Here is a 20,820-nt window from a genome sequence, read left to right on the forward strand (position 1 = left end):
GCAATTGCAATTGCAGATCTTGACCTGGCCAGCTTCCAAAGGAGCAGAGTGGAGAAAAAAATAGCTTGGATCCGTATTTTCACGGTGAAGGATGGAGAAGACGTATGTGGGAGGTGACGTTCGGAGGAGTAGCGGTAGATGTGGAATAATTCTCATTAATTAACATGACTGCACAAGTGCTCCGCAGGACGTAAGTGAGCAGTGCAGAGCGGAGTGGAGACGGAGAATCTGCAGGTAAGAGTCACCTAAGAGAGTTTACTGGTATAAAGTATATCTCAGTAAAGGTCAATATGTTCTGTGATGGTCGAGGTTTGTCAAGATCATTAAACTACAAAGTATAACAAAGACAAAGGAACAAAGACAATAAATTAGGGGAAAGGTCTTTAAAAAGATAACAGCAAATTTAGGTTAAAATAATCCTCTTAACTTAAAACATATCAAGGATTAATGTTTGTACCATAATGTTAAAATAGAAAGATTGCAAACCTATCAAGGCATCTATCTACAAAATAGGCTTAAATTGGAGGCAAGGAGAGTATTAACCACAGGAGCAACCAAGAGGCTCATGGGAACTCAAAGAGTGCAGAGAACATCAGCTGAGGAGGAAGAATCTGTTGCTAGGATATTATTTGTCATGTAATCCACAAATATGCCGTTAATGAACATCATTGTTAACAGAAACCACAAGTGGCACCAACTGCAATTATAAAACTAACCTTGCACATCATCACAAACACCTGCTGTCTAACATGGTGGTGGAAGAATTATTATTAGAATGCTTTTCAGTGATGGTGATGCTGGTTATAGATGATGTGAAGGAGGTTTCAGTTTTAAAGGGTAATCCTGGAAAAAAAAGGGATTTAGAGGTTGAAGAAACTACAAGACTTTGCTGGAGGTCCAACTTCAAGCATGTTTTCTGTGTTGGAATGGTCCAGTGTAGGGTTGAAACAATCAGATTAAATGGGATTAACTGATTATTGAAATAATTGTCAAGTAATAATATAATCTATTAATTGTTAACACAAGTGTAGAGTCTAAGACTTCCCTTAAGCTGACAGAGCAACCCACCTTGAGCAGCAATTATACCAAAATTGTGAGAAAAAAATGCTTATGTCTGTCAATATGCTCTATCCATAACCGCTCAAGTAGAAAAGTTTTAGTTTCACTAGGTCTAAATTTGCGAAAAGTCTTGTTTAAGGAATCTTTTGCTATCCGATTATTGATGGGATTAAGCGATTTGCAAAGTAATCCTTAGTTGGAGTCCTAGTCCAGTTAAAGTACAGCCCTTAATCTGTTTGAAATCCATTTAACACACAAAAAAACCTTGTTAACTGGTGTCAATTGATGCTCTGTTTTCTGACTTGGCTTCTGATGTTTTTATAAGGAGGTGAAGGGACAAGTTTTGATCTGTAAATATGCAAAGCTAGTAAACAGAGACCTGTAAAGGTATAACAGTAGAGTATCAGGTTTCTATACAGTATTGAGTCAAGAAAGGGAGAATACGGATGCATGCTCCACTTTTCCGTGTTTCACTTTCAAATTTTGAAAACCACAAGTTCGCAATTATGTCACTGTGCGTTAGTCCACGATGGAAAAAAAAACTAACAAAACAACTGTTTGAGATTCCAACATCAAAAAAGCTTGAGATAATAATATGTCTGCAAGCCACTGTATATGATGTATTCATCTAACAAGTGTTTGATCCATCCTTGCGTTTGTTTCTTCGCCTTGTGTCAGACAATGACAGGTCTAAATATCCTTCTACTTCTGTCTAATTTGACTCTTTCATATTGATTTCCTTAGATCGGGAGCGTACTGTTGCTATTCTAACAAAGAACTGCAATAGTGCAGTAGAGTTAGTTGTACCTTCAAACACATCAGGTTCCCTGTGTGCATGTATAAGTCTCACTTTGTATTACCATACTGCAAGCGGCACACTGCCACTGCAGATGTTTTCGCTCTTCATACGACAAACTTCCTCAGGGTATTGCATTTGAAACAGCTGAGTGCTGACCTCAATTTGACGTATGGCAGTATTCATCTGCTCCTCTCTATTTCACTACTACGGTTGTCCCTCATCATATGCCTGTAACGTGTCTAGGGCATATCTACGTGCATGTCCATGCAAAAGCATCCCAGAGAGTAAAAGTCAAGCCTGCTTAAAATGTTGAATATGAGCATGCGTGTGTGTGTGTTGGTCTGCTGTCACATGCAAGCACACCGAGTTCCTGCCAGTGACAGCTAGTCTCTTGGGCATGTAGACCTTACAAGTTGTGTCTGTGCGCATGAGGAATCGCAGGGGTGTGCCAGTGTCTGAACCCCCTCTGACACACTTAGGTGCAGCTGAACTGATAAACAAAGATGTGATTAGGAAAACATTGCTGTGTGTGCATGCAGGTGAAAGAATTCTATCAAGAAGGCCAGAAGTTTAGAATCGCAGGGGATAAAGCAGCACATTAAACCAAAACTGCATTTTCAGATGTTTCTGCCAAGCTACTTTTCCTAATATGATTGGCATGCTTTTTTTTTTTTTATACCACACTAATAGGGTAACATCAAGGGATCTCATCGTAACTGGTGCCGAACTGTTGCAGTCTGCTCAACTATGAAATGTATCCAGTGAGAAATCATTTATTGTTATGCTGAGGTTCATTTGTTCCATCTCACAGGGCTCCAATTTTCCAGGGCCCTTCATGTTTCAAACAGGAAAGATTCTCAGTCAAAAACAGAGCCAAGAGCTTGAGCCAATGGAAATGTGTTAACATATGCGAATGCTGATCATGTATAGGGCCCACACTCCTTAGACAAAAGAGAAGAGCAATCCTTTGACTTGGCTGGGATGCCTGGGAATCTGAATGAGTCATACTGTGGCGGCAGATGAGCCTGCTGCAGTGTGTTTGTAAAATTAGATTAATCCATTATGGCATTTGCGACCTTCCATCAAAAAGGGAGAGGAATGTGTCCAAGTATGTGCAATTATATGATTTACAGTATTTAATAACAGACAAAAACAGTGATATATTCTGCAGTACCCCTTTTGGATTTTTAACAAGGTAAAATATGAAGGCATATATTAAGTGATCATACTCTGGCATATTTTTGAAGATACCCTTAAATATTCTGCACTACTGAATTATAAACATCTCCTGAAAGGCCACAAATAATTACACAGACTCAGGTTTTTGCAAATAAACAGAGAAATGTCAGCAGTAAGATAAACCTGCTATGTTCAACCTATGCCATTCAAGTCTTCCTGAGCTGGCTTTTCTCTTCTTGAACTGCACCGTACATCGCTGCAGAGAGCTGACTAATGAGCCAGTCAAGAGAAAACGCCCTTTACCTACAAGGTTAATAAGTTATTACTATATAATCAAGCATGTGAAACTCCCTACACTATTAAGTTTTATTTCCTTAACTCAAGTGTTGCAAAGCTGACAGTAAACACCCTGTGACAAATGAATGTGTTTTGCTTGATCATTATATTATTTTTTTATATTCGTCCAGTTATTATAGCTTCCCGATAACAGTAAGTTAGGTCCATCACTAAGTGAAATCCTTCTTTTATAATGTTGAGGAAAGACCAGTCTTCTTATAAGGCATACAACCATATATCTTTCTAAATATGCTTATCCCTGTTAGAGCTGTCAGAGAGCATCACCTTAAGAACCCCCTCCAGTATGGTTGCCAACAAACAAATCCTGATTCTCAGCACCAAGCAGGGAGGACACACTTAACACACCTGGAAACTACAGTAGTAGCCATTAAAAATGTCGCCATTTTCTTTGATGGACCCTTGGCTGAGCCTTGGCTGGTCCCCTAAAATTAATTTTTAAACATCAATCTTTGTACAAAAATATTCTTTCTGACATGATTGGTGGACATTAAGATCTAAAGAGAAGCCCTGTAAATCAATGAAAGTGTGGAGTCAGTAAAACAATATACATGGCAAGGAGAAGGAGGGGGTCACTCCGCTGGCTGGAAGTTGGAGGGGATTTTAATTGGAGTGACAGGAAAGTGAGCTTACATTCGGGTGGCGTTTGACTGGGAATGGCCATTTTGAATGGCTGCTACTCTAACATCCTTTTGACCACATAAAGACGTTTCAAAAAAGACCTTTCTTTCTGATGTTGCCCTGGGCAACCACCCCAAAATGGCTCACATTGGAAATAAATACAAGAAAAGAAAAGAAAAAAGGCTTAATGTCTGGAGAATAGTTGGTCAAATAGCAAAATGAAAAAAAAAAAAAAAATCCAATATATTAAAGTTTTAATCAGCTATGGACTATAAAAACATTGATATACAATCTATAATCTATTTTGTGCAACATTTAACAAAAGGTTTAAGTTTTTTTCCCCCATTATTTTATAAAATAAAAATTTTTAGCCTTATAAAAAATATTGCATTGTGACAACTAAGTTATTTGATGTACCATATTGGCCCGGATATAAGAAGGTTTTTTTTCAAATACACATAGAATTGTCAGCAGTAGGATAAACCTGCTATATTCAACTTATGGCATTCAAGTATTGGCCTGGTATAAGACGAGTTTTTTTTTTTCTTCGTTAAAAACGATGTAAAAAATGTGGGATCGTCTTATAATCGGGGTCTAACCAATTATACAGGCTGACAATTAACAATCTGGGGTCGCTACACGACCGCAACAGCAGGGGGCGCCAGTTTTTTGTAAAGCCAGTGACCTCACTGTGGCTGGGGTCATCTTTCTATCACCGCAGAGGATGCTAGAAATGGAGAGTCACTCCCCAGACTGTAGTGGATCAAAAGTTGGACAAGTTTGTAGACATCTGAGGCAGAGTTATGACGTCAATTTTAAAATAACGGCGGTCAATGCAGCGGAGGCATCAAACGACTCTCAGGCAGCAAATAATACGGTGCTACAGAGTGCAATGTCAGAAGATGGAGTGTTCAGAAACACCAGAAAAATGCAAACGGCAAAAGAAAAGCTTATCAAAAAAATAGTAGAGCTGCGGGGCGCCAGTAGGAGTGACAGCCAGTGGAGAGGGACAAGAGACACATGTGAGTAAAATCCAGGTTTTTTAAATGTTTTATGAGCAAAGTTTAGATTGCATTCCAGTTGAAGTGTTTCAAGATTTCAATTAAATGTTTCATTACTGTGGGTTTTGTTTTACTTTTTAGTGTTCAATTGCACAAATGTTCCAATGCAATATTATGTCAATTCAATTGTTAGCACTTCAATATAGTTTCTTTCAACACTGCAAAAACAATCTAGAAATAAGTAAAAGATTCTTAAATTAAGTGAATTTACCCTTAATTTCAGTAGGTAAGCAAGATGATCTGCCAATGAAATTAGTATTTTTACTTTTAAAATAAGATAATTATATAATATGCACTTGAAATAAGACAATGCAATTGTTTTTTTCTTTTTTTAAATGTAAATTGTCTTGTTCCATTGGCAAAGTGTCTCACTTATCTCCTCAATTCAAGACAAAATGCACTTATTTTAAGAAAAAATGACTTATTAAGATTTTAATTTTTGGAAGTGAACCAAATTTTAGTTTATAAGTGTTTTTTTTTTTTTCTTTTTGTACCTAAAAACTGTTGTCTTATAATCAGGGTTGTCTAATATTCAGGTCAGTACGGTAAATAAAAAAAAAAAAAACATTGCAAGCTATAACAGTCCAGTGAATATTACCATAGAATCAGACTAATAAATTTACATAGACATCCAATTGCATGTGTTCTTCTTTACTGAAGAAAAGACAGGAAACAAAATATTGAGTGAAGGTTAGCTGTCTAAGTTTAAGGGACCATTACAGACAGAACAACATTTAAAGCCATTCTAACAAAGGAAAATCCCCTGTTAACTGAAAGTGCTCTCTCCATTGTAGCAAATATGTGTTGCCCCTTAATTTGCTTCTCAAAGGCAGAAACTGGTGAAAAAGCAACGGCGCTCATCCAAACCAAATCTCAAGACTCTACTCTGTGTGATTACACAATAACTCTGAGCTGACTGATTGTCTACCTCCTGAAACTGCTGCCAACACGACTGAATAGAGAATTGTTGTACTGTTCACCATGTTTCTATTCATGGCGGCTGCCACATCGAAGGGGAGAGTGCTAATGGTGTGGAATAGTAATAGCTAAACTCCCTCAGATTTCAGCTTCTGAAACACAAGGAAATCTGTGCTGAAAGCTACTGTTCAAGAGCACATTATTTCCTCCATTCCTTTTAACAAAAGGTCCTAAAACACACAAGTGTTGTCAAATAAGAAATAAGATTGCACTTCTATCCTGAAGAGAGATGTGTTTTCAAGTTGCTCTTGCTGCGTGAAATAAAAACAGATTTCAACATTACAACTTGGCGTTTTCTTTCTAGGGGACCATAAAACCACCTCCATGTTGATGAAAGCCACTGGGAAACCAGAAGTGTTACATGTACTCTGACTCAAACAACTGCACTCCTGCAACCTTCAGTTATTTAAGAGGAAAGATAGCACTAGTCTATTTTTTTTCACTTTTATCTAAGCAGCTTTCTGACTGTTCAATATTTCGCTTATGTCAAGCATTTCACTTCTTTCTGTGAGGTTTTCAGAAAACAAAAACTTGTGAGGGCCAAAGGAATATGGACTCACCAATGGTACCATGTGGCTTATTGCCCTCAAATGGGAAATAAAAACTAATATAACATATAAAATGAGGCAACGATGCCTCATAGGCACAGAAAAGGCTCTGCGGAGCCTCAACCAGCTAGCTTTTGGCTGTATATTACTTCATTAGAAGTCTACAGGAGAGGACTTTTACAGAGCTTTACATATGCCTACAGGGATGCAAGACAATGTTATTTACTCCGTTTTACAGACATGCTGCAGGCAAAAATAATTCCTCTGAAATGGTGGCAGATTCTAAGACAAATGCTTGCTCCATTTTGATTTTGAGAAAAACATACCTTAATACACAGGAGTAATAGCCCACATCATCCAGTTCAGCTGGTCGGAACCATATAGAATCCTCTTCTTTGCTCATTCTTGTGCCGTCGAAGCTGATGGGTTCCTCAAAGTCCCCGTGCACTGCACTTTTGTACCACATAAGGCTAAGTCCTGTGCTCTGCGCATGGCTGTAGTTTGCCCGGATATATCCATAGAATAAAGCACACTTTATCCGGACAGGCTCCCCAACAAGGACTTTGTACTTTAGGTAGTCCACTGACCAGTCTGTGCAGCCTTCCACTGAAAAGGAATAAAAGAAAGAAATTAAAAAGCAGTCATGGACTCATTAGTTGACTAAGACTTCATACTTAGCACTGTTATAATCCAATTTCCATGCCGAAAACTATCAGACAGAACCCCAAAAAAATGTATTGCAATATTTTCTGGCACAGATAGAACCTCCTTAAAACACAAAAACTCCACCATATGATATAAAATCTGTCAATGTATGATTTTTGATATTAGTTCTGGAATTAACATTTTTAAACACTTAATACTGCCATGCAGCTAAATCCACAATTAAAATTTAAAACATATGCACAGTTATTATGTTTTGCAAAATTCTTTAGTGGCATCCAATAAAATGCTTTTGACATTTTACCTTCTGCATGAATTATTCTCAATTCCATATTTACAGACTGTAGTGACATATTTAAATCTAGATAAAAAGAAATCCCTTAATCCTGTTCTTTTTCCTAAAATTGAGACTATCAAACATTAGCAAATACTCTGCTACATCTTAGTGCAGTCAGATCTAAAAGCTACAGGTGCCCTTCTTTAAGAGTATCTCAACAAGCTCACACCTATCAGTAAAACTGCTTTGAAGATAAAGTTCTAATTGAATTTATAATACAGAGCAGATATGAGAATGGCCTCACTGATACCTTTTCATCCAAGTGAGATATATCTACTTTAATCTTCGCAGAGCTCACTCACACAAACTCAAACGGTCATTGTATGACATGCCGATTTATATCTCTTTAGGCATTCAATGTCTAAAATGGTTGGGATATTGTTCAGTTACTTAAAAAAGAAAAAAGAAAAAAAAGAAACAGCTTTAAGGTTTTTTTGAGGCGTGTGTTGCAAGGCAAGCTTGGACCTCGGCTAATAGCCCCAGGCTCAAGCAAAGTTTTCTGGTATCGCCATGCTGGTCCACATCTAAGTGGGAAGCAATCACTATGGTAACCTTTACAGGCAGAGCCTGCCCTAGAGATGGTTTCACTTTGGAGACCCAGATCAAAAGGTAGATATCTAGTAGAACATCAAGAATACCGACCTGTTCTAGGAGAATTTTAATATAGATGTAGAGCAACTGTAAAATATGGTTTTATAGATTAAACACTTGTTAGTGTTATATTTTCTTTTTAAGATTTCCTTTGAGCCAAATACATCTATGAAGCACATTCAAAAGCAAACGTTGGACCAAATGGTGTACAATCAGCCCTGAAAACCAAAGAAAACATGAAAAACTAACTGAAATGCATAACATCAGAGAAATAAAAATGTGTAAAAAAAAAAAAAAAAAAAAAAAGATATATATCCGTATCCTTTACAGTGTGTTCAGAAGCTTTCCTGTTCAGCTGCCTCCAGGCTTTAAAAGCAAAAACATATTCTCCTACAGTATGTAAACCAATCTACAACAGCCTAAATGGAAAAGAAACAGTCCTATCATCTAAAGAGGGGGTGAGGAAATCAGAGATACAAATGGATTTCAAACCATACACAACTTTAGGAACTAAAGTATTTTTCAAATTAGTTCTTTGAATCACCCATGTACTTAAAAGGACTAATTTCCAGTCAGAACATATGGCCTACTGCAGAAAAGTAAACGGAGACCTACTAATGCTTATTTAATTCTGAGGTGATTTGGGATGTAAAGTACAGCAATATGTGTCATATCAACTGTAAACTATTCTTTGTTTATTTAGTCATTTACCTGTTGAAAGTTATTAGGAAATCAGCATTTCACAATTTAAATGAAGATTAGAACAGAGCCTAAAGAGTCAGTATACATCTGCAAAGAGAGGACACCCAAAACATTAGTCAGCTGGTATTTTGGGCTAGAAATGCTGTTTTTTCCCCCTTGTATCAGCACTGGCTGAATTGTATCTAAGTTTACCGATTCATTATCCCATTCAGAAGCCACGCCTTGAAATGACATCGGCACATAACGCCAATTTCTCCATTGACTATCCATTTAAAAAAGGTTTTATAAATCAATAAACGTTTACTTTTTGTTTAAAATTAGAGTTTTGTTACCACAGTTTCGTTTTTGTTCATGTATTTGGAGAAAGGAAAAAGCTACCCTGGATTCAAGAATCAACCGCAACCAAATCAGCAGAACATACCAAAGAATGTTATACTTTAGGGATGCCACAATTTAAAGCAGCTATTAAAGAACAAAACAATCCCCAGTAAAAAGAATTGGTTCTGCCTGATAAATTACATAAACACACCTTTGTTCCAGAACAAGTTGAAAAAAACTATTTGACCATACTATCTAAAGCCTGTACTCGGGCCCAAAGCAAAGTTGGAAGTTAGTCTTTACAATTAAACTCCAGTCCTCTAGAGCCAGTGTCCAACAGCTCTTACTCTAGATGCAGCTCTGCTTCTACAGTACACACCTAAATCTAATCTGAGCTCATTAGCAGAGCTCTGTAGAACTTGGTTGTAGGCTACTAAGGCAGACATTTGATTCAGATGTGTAGGGCATGAAATGCAACTAAAACTTGCAGGAAACAGGCCCTCGAAAATTTCAGTTTAAGCGCACTTCTTTGCAGACCTGTGCTTTAAAGCTTTAAGTATGGGAACCTAGGTATTTTGTTTTTTCTCTATTTCCTTTAATTATGTTTCATAAGCCCTATACTTGGTCATGTAATAGTCTTTTGTGTAGTGTATCAAATGCCTTTTATCTCCATTTAACAATCTATATTTAGACTGAAACTGATCATTTAGAGAGCCCATAGATGAGAGCGGTGCAGTAGGTACCACTGCCTTGCAGCAAGAAGGCCCTTGATTCGATTCCTGGCCCAGGGTCTCTCTGCATGGAGTTTGCATGTTCTTCCTGTGCATCCTCCCACAGCGCAAAAACATGACTGTTAATGGGCTTCTCTAAATTGTCCTTAGTCTGAGTGTGTACATGGTTGTGTGTCTCTGTGTTGTCCTGTGACAGACCGGCGACCTGACCATGGAGTACCCCAACTCTCGCCCACAGACTGCAGGAGATAGGCACCTGCTCGACCGTGACCCTAACAATGACTAAGTGGTAGAAAATGGATGGAAAATGGAGTGGTTAAGATACAGCACCAAAGTTATGGTTGAGTTTCCTACTAAGCAGGCAACTGCAACATGTATTAGCTGAGAGTTTAAGGGTTCCCACCCTGTTCCAGCATCAAAAAGAATGCCAGCAACCATCCCGTTTTTGGTAGAAAAACTACACAGAGTCTTGATTCTACAATGTCAAAGACATTTCCGTCTCTAGTTTTGTCACAAGCTACAGAAGAACAACTAGAGCTTTATTGATCTTAATTAGAGAAACTCAAATCCGTGACATTTCCAGATAGATTGTTACAATTGATGTAATTCTTAAGTTCTCAAAATGACTCTTTCCAGCCAAACTGTTTCTCTTCTCCTCCATCCGTTTAATAGGTTAATTTAATGAATGGTAATTGAGTCTACGTTCTAATTAATATCAGGGAACAGAAACAAAAGCTTCAGAATAATTCAATATTGTTCATTTAAAAAATGTAATTAGCTTTGAGACATTTTGAATGTTTACTAGACGGTTGTTGCATAACTCTTAAAAAAAGATTATAGGCGCCAGGGATGAGAGAGGATTTAAACATGCTTTCCCTTACTTCACCTTGTTTCCTGGCCTTTGAATGAAAACATCTGGTAGGCACAGCTGTGTCACACTTTTACAGCCGGCTTTGACAACTGAGCTTCTACAGATATTTCATTCCTGAAACAGGCAGCTTCCCTGCCAATCAGAGGGGTGGATTGCACACTGCAGTCATTGAGGGTGTTTCTGTTGAAGTACTTAACAGCGCATTTATGTTTTGTGTGGGATTTTAAATGGCATGTAGAGAATAGCAGGAATGATGTATGTTTGTGTTTTGCGTGGTGGTGTGAGGAAAATAAAAGAAAAACAAGACAAGAAATGTGGCCTAATTGGAAAATAATTGATTTAGGGTAGGAGTATTTTTAGTTTAGTAGTAGATAATCTAGTTTTACTCACATACACTCATCACAGACAAGTCATTGAATTTTTTTGGCTTTTAGTTGATCGCAATATTTCTCCTAATAGAAAAGAACAAATAAGCTTTACAACATTTCCTGCAGAAGTTGGGAAAAAACGTTTTGAAAAAGATAAAGCGAGCAAACATTTAGCTTCTGAAAAGGCCTAGAACTAAAGCAAATAGAAACCTGTTGGGTTTATTCTGGTGAACGGTTGAGTCTGTGTTAGGAATTCATCCAGTTTTAATGGGTCGTGGTCAAACTTTCTACACAAACTGCCTAAAACCTGCTCATTACTACAAAGATTTCAACAACATTCCAATATCAGAGGAAGTTCTAGAGAATGGTGCAACAGATTCTTAATTCTATAAATAAACCACAGTTTAAGTGCTTTAATCAACCTGACAATCGATTGTTTCAAATAAATTAAAGTCCCCAGATGAATATGGGATTATTTTAATGATCAGTGAACATAAACTAACTTAAAGTGTTAAGTAATTAATGCAGTAATAAGGTAAGGCTTTTAAAAATATGTTCTGCTGAATTACGGAATTGGTCTGTTAAAATTTGAAATTGCCAAATGCTACTTTAAAGGTATAGAAGACACACTTTTATTTTAGGGTGGATCATCTAAATAAGTGGTCCTCCTAATTGTCAGTCATTCTGGTGATATGTTTACATAAAGCTGTCCTATGTGCTCGTCCCCAGTTACCTATCTTTTTCTGCGCAGGCATACTATCAGGCGTATATCTGTGGTGAGCTACGGTTTCAGACAGTCATTGAAGCTCACCTTTCCCACCGCGGTTCTTTAAAAATGGCCAAGGGTCGTAAGAGAAAAATTGTCTACGAAGTTTGCGCTAAGAACTCTCCTTGCAAAGCATTATGGGATTTGCAGGCACTGTGGCCTGCTGTCGCCATAGGCTGTCCTTACCAAACAACAGCAACTAATAATAAAGATGGCGTAGGCACCATGCAGTCGAGGAGGAGTTACGTGACCAACGGTGAGTAAAAAGCAGTGATTATCTGTCTGAACGGTAAGTTAACCGAGTTCTAGATAAAGTCCACTATATAGTCCCCGCTGTATGTGGACACAGTAAGCTTGTATAAGGATGATAACAGCAATTTTTAAACAGAGCGTGCATCAGGAGAAATGGGCTCATGCATGCTCTCGCACACATTTAATATGCGTTCCCTCTCAGGAGCAGGTACAGGGTTGTGCTTTTTTTTTTTTTTAAGTGGACAGGGCAGGCATTTCTGAAATATTTGTGAAAATCTTCCACAATACCTTTAAATAACTACAATGTGCATGTTGCACACAGTTAACACTAAAGTCAAAATCAACACTTCAGTTTCACTTCAGCTTTAGGGGTTGATTCTGTTTAATTTCTTTTAATTGGTATTCAGTTAATCTGTCTTTCATGTGAACAATGGCTCAATATTGACAGAAAGTCTTTTTAAGCAAAAGGGTTAGTGGGGATTAATGTGAATTAAAAATGTTGCTCTAGTGCATTTACAAAAACATAGAAAATTAAATAACATTTACAGGTTTGTGGCATGGAAAGAGGGAGCTCTCTTAGAGCATTTGAGGAGGCATCTTCCTATACAGTAAGAACCCACTATCATTAGCTGACGTACCCTCCTCAGAATAGTGGAACATAAGCAGCAGTAATGCATAACCATCAGCTACGGAGCTAATGTGTTAACCTTTGAACTTGCTTTGAATTTTCCTAATTAAATTTGTCGTTTTTGTAGCAAGTCAATGTAAAACAATCCTATGATTGCACAAGGCTTTTGAGCTGGGAACCAAATGAAGCAGAAACAAATGCAAGGGAAGAGAGTGTGCTCTGTGACCTGCCCACCAGCAAAATCCTTTCATTGTGATTAACTGTTACTATGGCAACAGAGGGCCAACCCCTTGCTTATCAAGAACTTGCTAATTAGTTTGTGGACGATAACTTGAAGGCTTAAAGTAAGGCGAGCGCTGCCAAGATGGTTTCACTTCTAATTGTGAGTGCTAATTGAGACTCTGAAGTGTTTTACTCTCGCCACTAATAAAAACAGCTGAAAAAGGTGTGAAAGGTCGCACAAGCGGGATGCAGTTTGCACATCAAGAGCTGACAAAAGTATGCATGAGGTAAACAAATTGTATCAAAACCTTTTTCTTCTTAAGCAGCATACATGGAATATGTATAACAAAGAGGAAATTCTAATTCTGACTAAATTTCCGATTGAAAAAATAAGCTAATGAGAAAATTATTTTCTTATTACTTTTGAAATATTCATATCCAAATCTGGGTCTGGCATAAATAATTGTCATACAGCCAGAGGTCTTGGGGCTGAAAAGGAAACAAAATTTTGAAATTGACTGCCTTCAAGAGTGAACTCCAGCCAAACTGGTTCAAAGGCTTTGTTACATTTGTCTCTCATTACACCACGAGTAGCTGACAGTGCCAATATTTGTTATCGCCACCTATCCTGAAATTGCCCATTTCAGACTTTTGACAGAGGTTTATTGTTTCTCTCAGAGAGTGGAGGGATTGTGGATAATCTGTTGGCAGAATACAAACATGGTACAAAGCCTAATTGAACTCGATTATCATTTCCCGGCTCGACACATTTCCATTTGACTGCGCAGCAATTGGTGAGGGAACGAGCCAATCTGCCAAGAGATAACAACTCCTGCAGCTCTGAAGCAACTCGCACCATCATCAGCTGTGTTAGAGACTAACCAAATAAGATCCCATGACTTTCAAAAAAACAGAGAAATTACACTGTCACTTACTCCGAGAATTGCAAGGTCTGAAAGAGGTTGAAAATGATAATTGTAATCTTATGTCAAATGATCAAAGGATAAATAATTGCTGAAAAAAGGTGACAAACACTTCTCTGACATAACCTTGCAAAAAAAAAAAAAAGATTGCAGGTTTCTGGCAGATAACAAATTCCCGATCTTTAAAAGGCCTCACATGCCGATTCCAATTCTGATCCATACAAAATTTTTTTTTTAACAGTCAGTTGTTATAAGATCACAAGACACCTTCACTATTATCTCACTGAAAGGCATTAATCAATACCTGTGAATTGGAAAAAATTCTAAAATTACTGCCCTCAATATCAACAAAAGTTTAGCGCAATGATTTCAGACCTTTGCACAGGTAGAGAGGATCTGTGGGAAAAATTAGTTTCACATCTAAGTACTGGCTGATCACTGAAGCATGAGAAATGACCAAAATAACCTGAATATATATAAATGTATGATGATTAATGACTGCAGACCATATTGGAACAGTGGGTAGCACTGCTGCCTTGCAGAAAGAAGGTTCCGGGTCCGATTCCCGGATGGAGTCTTTCAGCATGGAGTTTGCATGTTCTTCCTGACCATGCTTGGATTCTTTCCGGGTACTCCAGCTTCCTCCCCAGTCATGAAATCATGACTGTTAGGTTGAGTGGCTTCTCTCAATTATCTTTGCTTGTTTGCAAAAACCGTTGCTTGCTCTGCTTGTCTCTGTGCTGCCCTGCGATGGATTGGCGACCTGTTCAGGGTGTACCCCGCCTCTCGCCCATGGACAGTTGGAGATAGGCACCAGCACCTCGTGACCCCTCTTGGGATAAGCGTGACAGAAAATGGATGGCCTTGGCATCATTACAAACATTTACCATTATTTAAGAATTTCGGATTTTTAATCAAATCATTTCCTGTTCTTCCTCATTGTATTCTTTAATTTTAATTTCTCTATAATATGTGCAACTGTAGTAACAGGAAAATCAAGCTCCTTGGACATTATCTTAGTCTTTACTTATAACATGCTTGTTTATTAATTTCTTTATAAACTCCTGAGACAACCATTTCCTTAATTTCATCAGGTCCATGTTGTGTGGTAGACACCATGCGACGCAACAGCAAAGTAACTACCTATAACCCTATATATAGGCCCATGAACTGATTACAAGATTGTAGACACCTGTGATGCTAATTAATGGACACACCTTCATTAAACGTATCCCTTTGCTTACATTATTTTCATTCTTTTAAAGCATTTACCATCTTTTTCGTTGAAGCCTGTGTTTTGAGCTTATATTTCAAAGTCATTCTGTTGAAGCATACTTGAAATGCAACATCTGACATTTTGACTTTTTTTGTCGCTCATAGAATTTTTATTCATCGTTTTTGTCAGATTCAAGTTATTTCTGTGACCGTGTTGGGTTTCTCCTACATTAAGTGATGCAATGCCAACTCTCTTCTAGGTAAGCCATTGTGTTATCTGATGATCCAAAATTCATATTTTAGTCACACCGGCAACCTTCAGTTGAAAACCCAGATTCTTTGTGCTCATTTTTCTTTTAAGACATCTTTCAGTACATATTTCCAAGAGTTGGATATCAAAATAAATGTAGCCATCTAGACCTAAAAGCATAACCTCGACTCCAAAGTAAAACAGGTAAAAGGCATTATACAGTTTTAAAAAACAAGGTCATTTGGACTGACTAAATGTAGATATAAAATATAGAGATAACATTGAAGGCAGCCATATAAAAAAACATGACAAAGTTGATTTGACTGTGAAAACATGCAGAGATGTGACCAAGATGTTTGTCAGTGCATTAAATAAAGAAAACAGCTGTTTTATAGCCAGCTTAAATGAGGTGAAACAAATGTTATATCACTGTGTTTCTTCAAGTTTTACTGTCATAAGAATATGCAGTTATATATGAGGTGGAGAGGAGGCGACGAGCTCCTGAATTGGGTTACAGGTCTGCTGTGGGTAATCAGATGCAGATTGACTCAGGTCACCACATAGACTCCCCAAAGTGTCTGCTTTCTCATAAGCACTCAACAAGATGGTTTACCTCTATTTTTCTCTATAAAAGCTCCAGTGTAATTCAATCAGAACAGCATGCATATATTAGACCGAGGCTGATTGAATAAACACACTAGAGCCATTGCTCACATCTGTACACACAATCTATGAGGTGGCAAGACACCAACCTTTACATGCCCTTAAGAAGAGTAGCATCTGAGCTGGAAAGGCTCCAAGATCCCCCGAGGAACTTATCAACATCACAGGCACTTTTTGCCAAAGGGATGGAGGTTTGGAGGAGAGGGATGTCCTGATATCTTGACCTGCCATTTTCCACCTTGTGAAAATGCTGTCGCTGCAGAGTGGGTCTCAATTAAGAGGAAAATAGCTCTGATGTGTGGGGACGGTAACCTCTTGCTTGCCAGTGGGCAAAGGAGGAGATTACCCGGTGTGACTGAAGTACATCCAGCAGGTTGAAGAAAAGGAATGAGTCATCGGCGCCCGCAGCAATCAGCAAAGGCCGTCTTGCGCACATATGCATGCATAATCACAGCTAGACACACTGTAGGGTGCCTGGAACAATAAGGAGTGGAGCAAGGAGCAAAAAGAGAATAAAAACCTAAATTATAGGCAGGTAATTAAGGCCTGTATACTGCCGGTGGAATGGCACTGCCACAACAAGGAATTGCAAATGGCCACCATTATGGGCAATATAGGACACAAAAGACAATCTACTGTACAAAAAGTTGAATGTGAACAGTGAATCATATATACATACAAAGGCAGAGAGTAGGAGGTACAAATGAACGGAGTTAAGCTTGCTCTAAATAAAAAAAATATAACTGTAACTACATAGACTGAGGCTGATTTATATCCTGTAAATCACAATAATGTAAGTTGATGTTTGGAGGTCTGAGGGATCAAAATCAAGAAAACAAAGACAACAAAACAGTCATAGTTATGAATAATTTTACAGTACACTCTATATGAATGCACATGTTGAAATGAAGGCACTGATTTGTTCAATAATCCCTTAAGCTGTGCATACACTGTACGAGTTTTTGCCCTTTTTGGGCCAATTCACCAGTCATGCGAGAATTCTTTGGATCGGGCTGAGTTTCACCCTCACTGTGCATCCTTCGTTGTGTAGTATACATGGGGCAACAGGGGGCGATAAGCCACTCACGACCACCTCCCGATTAGGAATCGTAAGGTCGGCCCTCATAAGGTGTTCATGGGCAAATCCTGCAGTTGAAGCAGAACTACAAGCATCTATGAGCCGATTTACCTGAGCCGATTTACCTGAACCTCTCACACTGCTCATGTGCAAACAAGGGAATTCTTTTCCTTCTTCTTCCAGATTGATGAGTCCGACCAGCGCCATCTCTTGGGGCTGAGTCAGACGGCGTGAGCCGTTGGATCACATCAGAGCGCCAGGCCATACATTGTAAAAACATGCATCATGAACTGGGAAATTTTAAACCCTGCAGTTTTGTCATACGGTTTGAGCTGTAGCTGAGTATAACATTTGAAAATATTGCACAGTGCATGCCAGGCTCAATGCTAAATTACCTTATATTTATTTTTCCAGTTTGTATATTATTGAGGTAATGGACCAGAGCTAAACATAGCAGGATTACTCCCATCCTATCCGGTTTAACTAATCCACAAGTATGGCAGTCAGGTTTAGTTACCAATTAGCTAACTCAAACCAGCTTTGACAGTCAATGAATCTGTGAATGCGCACATATAAAGGGGCGGGTTCAAGGTAGCAGACCAATCACAATCATGAGGACAGAAGGAAGAACGGCGTATTACTCCTGTGCTGACTGAGTAAATACGCAAGTTACACATCAGTGTCATTTAGCACAGCCTGCATTCTAATCACATGCCCCTCATGAGGGAAGAGGACTTGGGAGGAGATAAAAATAAAACAAAAGCATAATTTCTCAAAAACATAATTTCAAAAGCATTACTTCTTGTATCACATCATATTGATACAAGAAGTAATGCAGATTCTTGCAGATGTGTCGTCCTCTGTGTCTATATATATATATATATATATATATATATATATATATATGCCAACTTGTATATTTTAACAGCCTGATTTTTATAATGCAATAATGCAATTAATATGCAATTTCACAGAAATCCAGGAATTGGCATAAAATTATTCTTTTATACACTGTACAGCCAGGTGGCCAGAGGAATGATGAATCCATTCATCAACTGCATCAGGACACTTGTCACTGATTGACAGCTCGACTGACTGCGATTTGTGCCCGAGCCGCCCAGCACCCCCGACGGCGTACATGAAGCTGTTGGTTATGTAATTTCACATGCCCATACATACAGTCTGTGATCCAGTGAGGGCCGCTTCCCTGCTGGTTACACAGTCAACAGGCGGTTCTAGGATCTGGTATATATATGCAAAAACATGTATCGCTCAAAAATTGTCATAATGATCCAAAGGATCTTCTAACAATTAGCGCTCTGCTTTTTATTTTATTATATCTATTCTATTTACTTTTGCATAATATTTGTACAAGAAACAGTGAATACCAGAGGTGTACAATATGAAGACTTTAAACAGGAGAAAACTAACACAGAATAGTAAAAGATCAGTATGTCAGAAATATAAATTGAAAATGTTTCAAATTGTCAACAAAACATTTAGTTTTAACTGCTTTTCGGTTTTCAAGTTCCTTTATTGTGATATGATACTGATCTATAGTGATCATTGATCAGCAAATCAACATCACACTGATGTGAAAAAGATCAACTCAAACGGAGCCTAAGGAGATTTTTTTTTATTTAAAAAAGAAAACTATATATTTAACTTTGTAAAAGAGAAAAACAAAATTTTGTGATGATTGTAGCTGCGCCTATTAAGTGATCGCAGTGACATTTACCTCCATCTGCCTTCCTGTTCCTAACAAACAGATTAAACAGTTCAATCTCTGCCTGTTTCGCTTGCACTTTACTCATATGACACTTCGTTTTCATTTCTTGTTTGCTTCTCTTTTTCTAACACCCTCCCTGACAGTCACTGGGCTGTTATTTATATGCAAATATTCATATCTGATTGAAAAAAAAAAAAGGGGGGGGGGGGGGGATTTTTTTGTCTTCTAATCATAAAAATAAACATCAGTCAAAATCTTCAAGGTTTTCTCCTTCTGTATCGGATTCTGCTCCCTTGATTGGCCACGGCCTCCGGAGAAGTACCTGCTGTCTATAATCACAAGTCTAAACACAGAGGGAAACAGGAAAAAGAAAAAGTTGATTTTTAAGAGAAAAACTTTGCGGGGTGGTTCTTTGCAGTGAACAGACAGGGGAGAAAATAAAGGAACAATATAAATAAGGTGTATTATTCCAGGTTTTTCTGGTCAAAGTTTTGCACTGCTTGTAGCTGCAAACTATAATGCTCCAAAAATTTAAAATGTTCTTCAAGTAAAAGTATTTACACTTAATTTGAGTAGGGAAATAAGATGATCTGCCAAATTAAATAAGCATTTTTACCCATAAAATGAGAGAATTAGATATCAATAATTTGAAATAAGAGACTGCAGTTTATTTATTTTAAATTTAAATTCTCTTAATCCAATGGCAAAATGTCTAACTTGCATGCTCAATTAAGAAAAAATGCACTTATTTTAAGAAAAAAACTACTTCCTTAGATTAACATTTTTGCTGTGAACTTGTAGAATGCAGTGAAAACCCCCAAACCAACAATATAAAATTCAATTAAGCTCAATTCAAAAACCCTTTGTATCCTGATTTCAGACAGCAGCCTATAAAAGCCTCTGATTGAGAATAATTTTTAGATGCAATCAACAAAACAGCACCCGTATCCTTTAGGAGTTATGCTGAGTTGACAAATGTCTTTTCAGGGATTGATCTGATGCTGCTACTCTAAGAGATGATGGCAGAAGACCTGAATTCTCTGTGGGCTCTCAGTACTTATTTGTTAAGTTCATTGCTCTTCACTTGCTATCAGACATAAATGTGTTTTATTAGGTTTAATACATACACTGATGCCCTACAGGGTTACTTGTTATTGCAAAGTGGTGTGTTAACGGCAAGGGTTAGTAGGTGAGTGATTAAGTTAAATTATACAGTATTACACTTTTCCCAGATGAAATAAATGTATTTACTGTCAAAGGCATGCATAAGTAGGGATGGCTAAAAAGGCAACTGCAGCTTAAAAAGAGTAACTTTCTAACAAAAATATTAAGTAACAATGCAATACCATCCATCCATTCATTCATTTTCTTCCACTTCATCCCAGGCCGGGTCACGGAGGCAGCAGTCTAAGCAGAGAAGCCCTGACTTCCCGTTCCACACACACCTCCTCCAGCTTCTCTGGGGGGACCCCGATTCCACACCAGGCCAGCTCAGAGACATAGTCCCTGCAGCGCATCCTGGAGGGACTATGTCTCTGAGCCTGGAACACCTCCTGAGGTAGCCACCTCAGCCTGCTCCTTTCGACGTGGAAGAGCAACGACTCTACTCCGAGCTCCTCAATAATATATGCTTATTATTGATTATAATATATATAAATGATCAATCATAAGCACCAGGGATGCACGATATTAGGATTTTGGCCGATATCCGATATGCCGATATTTTAAAACTCTATTTTACTTTCAAAATCTCATGAAATTTCATCGTTCTGTTACAAACTCTCGTGATATTTTGCAAATTCTTGTGAGATTTTGTTAGTAAAATAGATCGATACTGCATCAATATATCAATATAAAAAAATATGGCAAAATTTTGTGAATTTTCGGGGGATTTCGTAGCATAACGATGGCATA

At 38.0% G+C, this 20,820-nt stretch overlaps 1 protein-coding gene across 1 annotated transcript in view; it reads right to left on the minus strand.

Moving 5' to 3' along the window:
• LOC107095460 (interleukin-1 receptor accessory protein-like 1-B) overlaps positions 1 to 20,820 on the minus strand; it is a gene marked incomplete at its 3' end in the record, with an annotated part of 209,976 nt that overhangs the window by 74,701 nt on the left and 114,455 nt on the right. The window contains exon 3 of the mRNA XM_015391575.1: positions 6,926 to 7,205. Coding sequence (XP_015247061.1) covers positions 6,926 to 7,205 — 280 coding nt within the window. The remainder of the gene's footprint in view (positions 1 to 6,925; positions 7,206 to 20,820) is intronic.

Source organism: Cyprinodon variegatus, unplaced genomic scaffold, assembly GCF_000732505.1.
Source record: "Cyprinodon variegatus isolate N-32 unplaced genomic scaffold, C_variegatus-1.0 Scaffold549, whole genome shotgun sequence".
Taxonomy (NCBI): domain Eukaryota; kingdom Metazoa; phylum Chordata; class Actinopteri; order Cyprinodontiformes; family Cyprinodontidae; genus Cyprinodon; species Cyprinodon variegatus.